Source organism: Hypomesus nipponensis, chromosome 9, assembly GCF_054491055.1.
Source record: "Hypomesus nipponensis isolate SF chromosome 9, ASM5449105v1, whole genome shotgun sequence".
NCBI lineage: Eukaryota > Metazoa > Chordata > Actinopteri > Osmeriformes > Osmeridae > Hypomesus > Hypomesus nipponensis.
In genome coordinates, this window is record NC_140369.1 from 25,603,872 (window position 1) to 25,610,937 (window position 7,066).

The 7,066-nt window shown below is 46.6% G+C and overlaps 1 protein-coding gene across 1 annotated transcript; it reads right to left on the reverse strand.

Annotated features, from left to right (window-relative positions):
• Positions 1-3,698: 3,698 nt before the first annotated feature.
• btg2 (B-cell translocation gene 2) lies at positions 3,699-6,296 on the reverse strand. Its single transcript, XM_084704522.1, has 2 exons — positions 5,860-6,296; positions 3,699-5,295 (listed from the first exon to the last, which is right to left on the reverse strand). Exons 1-2 carry the CDS (start codon positions 6,005-6,007, stop codon positions 4,916-4,918), a joined length of 528 nt encoding a protein of 175 aa, XP_084560648.1. The 5' UTR covers positions 6,008-6,296; the 3' UTR covers positions 3,699-4,915.
• Between the last annotated feature and the right edge of the window lie 770 nt (positions 6,297-7,066).

A 7,066-nucleotide genomic window follows, 5' to 3' on the forward strand; every position in this document is an offset into this window, starting at 1 on the left:
TTTTCCCTTCATTTTGGTTGTGCCCACCCCTTAGAACTATCTGACCAGGTATAGATTGCCTGTCTACCTTCAACTGAGACTGATGAAGGCCATTGTTGTTTAGCTTCTCCTATCATTGCTGCAGCTTAGAAGATCTGCCTTATCTGTCTGAGCCTGAGGTCTGAAACTGCGCACACACACACACACGCGCACACACGCACACGCACACGCACACACACACACACACACACACACACACACACTGACAGACACTCTTCGCCAGACACCTCTTACCGACCACCATGCTAAGTGGATCCTGTATCTATTTAGTCTGGGGAATGTTCTGCCCCACAGTCCCTCTGACTTCCACACTAACAACCAGCCTGTAGCCTCTGTAGCAACCACGGAGTGAGAATCAGCAGCTATTCAGAAGGAGCCGTGAGGGTTAGGCTGGACTCAACCTAACCACACACAAACGTCAGCTAGATTTACCGAAGAAGAAGGAATTTCAAAGCCTTTTTCTTGTACGATTCACCCGAAACTGTGATAATGACAAGAGCAACTATATGTTCTCAGTGAAAGGTCCTGTCTTTAAAATGGAGGACAGAAGAGTTGGAGCGGGCCAAAGAAAGAAAAGAAGAGACATTAGTATTCAGCCAGAAAGTAAAAGATTGAGGAGACATACTGTGGTAGCCTGACTCTTTGACCACAATGAAAAAAGAGTGTACAATGCTGTTGGCAGTGTTTTATGACATCCTTTATGTAATGGTAATATAAAAAGGCCCCATGGTACAAACAACACCATATCTCCTCTGCTTGATATGGCTGAGTTGGTCATTGTATTGCATTGTATTCTTATCTTTAGGTTTTGAACATTTGCCTGTGAACTCCTGTTAGGGAGTGGTTGTTTGTGGACTTTGCAAACCATGGTTAGTTGACGCACACACACACACACACACACACACGCTGAAACACACAGAGAGAGCAAGAATGAGCAACAATAAAAGGCTTATGTGTGCCAGGACATGACCTAAGCCTGCAAAACAATGATCTATGTAGGGTGTGTGTGTGCGCTTCTGCATGTGTCTCTCTCTGTCTCCTGTGGCCTACGTCATGAGAGGTAAGTGTGCTCGAGTGAGTGTGTGTGTAGTTCTGAACACTTCAGGACCCCCCTCATCATGTCTTGGACCTCGTCCCCTGCTCTTAAAACAGTCCAAACACACACCCTGACGTAAGAGCCCAAACTACCTTCAGGCACTCGCTTCACACCAACTTCATCTTTTTAGTCTTGTTGTGTTTGACTGTGAGCACACTCAACACACACGCATACACAACACACACACAACAAACACACAACACACACACATTAAACCGCTCTGTTAACACACAGTCCTTGTTGAAAGACATCTCCACTTATATTCCTCTTCACACCACCTTTTTGATGATATGATGGCCACCCCCTAATCCTGTCTGTCCCTCTGCTGCATGTCCTGTCTGCAACAACACACACACACACACACTCACACACACACACACACACTCACACTCACATACACACTCAAACATACTCAAAGCCCAAAGAAAACAATTCACGGATACACACAGCCCTTACAACTTGTCTTAAAACAGGTTGTTCAGCTACAAAGGACAGATAAATACACAGAAAGGTTTTTCTCTGTTGATGCTTAGATCTTATGAGCTTAAGGGCTTTCCAAAGTGTGGTTGGATGTCTTACAGTACATCCACTGCCTGCATAACCAAACAAAAGTGGGACCTGCATCTCTCACACACACACACACACAGCCTCACGCTTGGAGGTTTCCACAGTAGCACACACACAATGTATCAAGGCCTCATTTGGCAGATTGGAGATATTGCTTCCATTTCCACTGTTGTCTCTATACAACCTGACCCCTTCTCTCTCACACATTATACACACACACACACACATTATACACACACACACATTATACACACACACACATATCACACCAGCACCAGTTTTCCACTCCAGGCACTTGTTGCTGTAAAAAAGTCAGCCTGTTACTTGTTTCCTCTAAGAAGAGGATGACAGGGGAGGGGGTCACCAGGCTGACAGGGGAGCTTCTGCTGCCTGTTCAGTGCCAGAGGGCCGTGGAGAGAGGGAGCAGACAGATGGTGAGAGAGAGGGGAGACGAGGGAGGGAGGGAGGGCCAGCGAGGCATACTTCTGTTTATAATTTATTTTTATTATCCCTGCCCCCGTCTCACCCCCCCTCCCAGTCTCACCCCCCCTCCCAGTCTCACCCCCCCCTCCCAGTCTTTTCACAAACACCAGATGCCCCCCGGCTCCTGAAAGCACTGAGGGAAGCCGTGCCAATTGTTACTCCGTCGTGTGCTGCAAGGGCTTTCAGGCGCCCCTCCTCTCTCCCGGGTCAAAACCAGGCTGAAACTGGGGGGGATCCCAGGGATAATGGGGTCGGGACAGAAAAGCACATATTGCCCGCCTTATCTAGCATTTTTGGAGGGCTGTGTTTAAGTGTGGCCTCTATCTGGGTCTGGATATGAGGGGACTGAGGGGAGTGTAAGAGCTTCGGGGGGGTTGGCGTACTGCTAGCTGTGTTCTTGTGTTTGAGTTATGTACGTGGGCACGGAAGCACAGTCACACCAACAGGGGAGCCTTTGCCATCTGCATGTGTGTACTTGTGTGGTACAGTCAAACGCTTTGCATATTTCCTGGTCCTCTATAAACTGTATGAGTCACAACGTTATATGAACACAGCTCCTGCTGAGCTATCGAGCATCACCAAGCAACAGCGGAACATTTTCATCTCCGTTTGTTGCGTGCTAAACATTTTCTTGAGTTGCATAAAGCCTGTTGTTGATGGATGTTTGGTTTGCTTGATTTGGTTTGACTTTTCAGGTCAGCTCGATTCCTCCTGTGAATGAGTCAGACGACAAATGCAGGGATGAGGTGGATACCGAGAATGGAGGTCAGGTATTGTAGTGTGAGCTGGCCGGAGAATAGATGAGGAAATATAACCCCAAGATACTCGTGGGAGCTCAGGCGCACTGTGGAAGACCAAACACACATTCACAAAATGGTGGCTCTGCCGGCAGCTGTAATGGCTTACACTGAAGCTTGGCTGTTGACATTTTCCACAGCAGACTATTTTGAATGTTTGTCCGGTTTCCACCTGTCAATCCTCCTGATAGCAGCCACTTGATCAACGCCGAGCCAACACACCCAGCTTTGGAGCTTGACCCTGGGTTCAGTGAGCAACGCCGCTTCAGCTGACTGCTGCAGTTGGATCCCAACAGTGTTAAGTGAATTCTCCGAGGCAAAACAGAGCCCCACCCTCCACCTGTGAGTGATTTGAGAACATGCCCAGACCTGCCTGTCAGCACTGATAAGCAACGCCAGCGCTGGAGGCCAGACAAGCCCAGTCATGGACTTGTCTGAGCTTGAGTGAATGCATGAAGAGAAAATCGAGGTGAATGAGTGAGAAGTGTAATACAAAGAGCTGAGACTTACTGGTGGTTCCTGGTTGGGTGCATCTTGATTTCACTTTACGATTTTCCCTTTACGATACGTTTAGTGTCATTGCCGTGGTGACAGTTGCCTTTCTCTTCCATTCCGGATACAGTACTGGCGGTTGTAAGCTTCAGTCATTTCCATGTCTACGTCTAAGTACTAAAGGAACAGCAGCCGCTACATTGAGAAACCGATCAAAAACGCAGTTCTCATTTCATAAAGGTTTATTGTAATAAACTGACAAAAAAACTGTACAAGTATCTATATATGCACAAATCCATTTAAAAAAATTTACATTAAATGCATACTGTGCTTGAAATAGCTTACAAACTCTACATGTTTTTGAACACCTGTCTAAAACAGTAAACGATGGGGGTGGGGGGGGGGGGCTGCTCAACAGCCCAGGGGGGAGGGGGGGTGCTACAACAGGGACAGGGTACCCAACACAACCTGGCAGGGACAGGGGCGCCAACGTAACGCCGAGCGACCACCTCACAGCTTCTTCAGAGGCAGGAGACCTGGCAGGGGGGGGGGGGGAACACTGGCCAGAGACCCAGCACTAAGCTACCGGTCTCCAATAAACTTTTGCAGGAGGGATAAGCCCCAGGTTATGGTGACACGGTAAAGCTATAAAAATACACACCTTTCTATTAGGATCCAAGAGCTTTTTGTTCCACTGGTTGTCGAGAGATTTAGCCAAACTTCAGTTTCTCTGAATACTCTGACTATTGCACAACAGGATCATTAAGACAAGAAAGAGTTTGGCAGGTAGATTCCAACAATAAAAGGGGGTTGGTTACACGTCGTTGTCGCTTTAAGGCAGTACAACATGGGAGGCAGTTTACACTGGTATGGCGGACATTTTGTCATTTGTAGTCTTTGATTTTTGAGTGGTCCCGTTGCAAACCAGCAGTGCAGTGAAATACACAACAGCTTCATTGTCACAGAAAATCACCTTAAAATGTAGGTACCTGAACGAACCCCACCCCCACCCCCCCTTTACATTCGTGAGAAGTGATGAGTGAAATGTCAATACTATTGCACTCGAAAACTAAAACTGGATCCCAGAGTTGTTTTTTCTTAACTTAAGTACAGCCCAGGCTTGTGGTTTAGTGTGCAAAGATGGTCACAGGACAGACGAGCATTACAAGAGTCCTAGTGCAAAGCAAACCTGTGGGCTGGTAGTCAACAAATTCATAAAGTCGCTGCTTAACCCGAAGAAACAATGTCTAAACATTACCCAGTGCTTTTTTTATGAATATTCCAAATCAATTAAAGTAATGGCAGAATTTAATTTTTTTGTTTTCTTGGGGAAATGTCGAGAGGATGAAAAAAAAAAAAAATCTCTTGGTGGTCAACGGCCTTCACATGAGCTGGCAGTGCCTGTCGTGGTTGTCCCGTCCCGTTGGTAGCCCGCTCCCCACTAGCTCGACACGGTCATCAGGTAGTTTTTCGGAGGGCTGGTACGGCCGCCCATCAGGAAGCTTTTCTTGCAGGTCAGCTGGGATTCGTACGGCGAGGCAGTCTTGTTTACAGCGGAGGCTGCAGGGCTGGGGGTAGATGGGACTTCGGCTTCGTACAGGACACAGGTGGAGCCGTCCTCACCGATGCGGTAAGACACCTCGTACGGGTCGACCCACATGGTGAGTTCCCGGGGCAAAAGCGAAAACAGCTCGTCGCTCGTTAGTCCAATACGACCCGCAGCCCGGCCAATAATGGGGTCCATTTCGTGGTTAATTCTGATGCAGCGGTAGCCAGAGCCCTTCTGGGGCTTGTCGGGGAACCAGTGCTGCTGGTAGTGCTCTGGAGAACAACAAAGGACAGTTTAGAATGAGATCGAGTAGTTCCGAGCGGCAAGTTGTATTTTATTTAGCTACACAGCAGGATCCATACTGAGTGATAAAAGCTAGGACATAACCCTGCTGCTTAGCAGACTGGAGTAGCGATGTCTAACAGCTGTGTAGCCCCCCTCCCCCCAGCTAAGTGATAATCAGCTCGGTACAGCAATTTAACGAGCGAATCTTTATCTAAACTGGCAAGCTAACATTTGCAAAATTATTGATTGGGGAAGGGGGTTCCCTCCAACTATAATTATTATTAATATGAATACACGATGAGAGCAACCTAATAACGTAGCCACCTAGCAAGCATTCTGTTTGTCAGGCCAGGACAGTGTTGTCTGTTGATCAGACAAAGCAAAGGCCCTCATCTAGCTAGCTAGAGCTAGCCCCCTGCTAACGTAGGTTAAAACACAATATAACGTTCAAATTTGGGGTAGACTTTTTCAAATTAGTGTCGACTATCACTACGTGACATACCAATATAATAAAAAACGTCGAGTGAATAGAGATCGACTCATTTTTTTACCTGATAATGACTGCTGGAGACAATCCCTGAAAACCTGTAGCTGGTGTTCGCTAAGGAAGCCTCTTGTTCTCAGCAGCCGGGATACAAAGGTCGCCGCCGCCGTTACTTCAGGGCCCATTTCGGATTTAGTCGGGTATCCTTGGTTCATAAAATGATTCAAGCCGCTCCGGGAGGCAGTTTGATCGACCGCTGAGTGAAACAGGCGAAACCGTGGTTGATTTGGAAGCTAACGGGCCTCGATTGGCACGAGAAAAAAATAGTTTTCGGATTTGGATGAATTCTCAAAGTCTGTATGTTTGTTTTCTTAACGCAACTAGTTGGCTCCAGTCAACGCAACAAAGGGCATTCTTTATCCTAAGTAAGAGCTAGATGAGTCGGAGTAGGAGCGCAGCCGTTTGATCCTTGGTCCCCACACAGTGTTGTGAAAAACAGTTTGTAGATTTCTTTTATCCAAAGGCTGAGACTGGCTGACGTCAGTTCACAGCCTCTTTGATTGACTGGCTCTCTGGACCAATTAGACTCTAAACACACCCCCGTAGTGATATTCTCGAAGTGTGATTGGTTCAGAAAGTGGAAAACATTCCTGTCGCGTAGTGGGGGTTAGATGCAAATAGGGTTCCGTTCTCTACCAAATATAGACATTGACGTCAAACTTGTCGAGGTATTCGTGACGACAGTCTAACAACAATACACACATAGCGCTTTTACCGTAAACTCCAAGCAATTACGCGTAGGTCAGCACACTTCCTCAACCTTATGTCCAAGTAACTAGAACAACTTATATGCCAACACATCAGCAAAGACGACTTCTGAAGTTCTGTTTCATCACATCACATTGAAAAATTAGTAATGTGCTTCGCTCCCTGCTAGCGCCTTTCCTTTCATTTTCATAGTTGATGATGAGTGTGTGAAGGGATAGGATAAAGGAATGAAAGCAACTCGTGACTCTCAAACAAATAAATTAATACGAAAAATTGAGCGAGAAGGGAGACATCGAAACCACTCAAGACAAAGGAGAGAAGGAAACTTTGCCAGGGACAAAACGTTTTAGTATTCAGCTGTCACTATAGTGACATCTGCCGGGTACAAAAGAAAACGCATGCATTTCTCCAGCGATTACCTCATTTCGATTCAATTTAGAAACATTTTAATACATTAATACTGCTCTTGTGGGTGGTTACAGTTTCTATAAACTGTAATTTGCAAC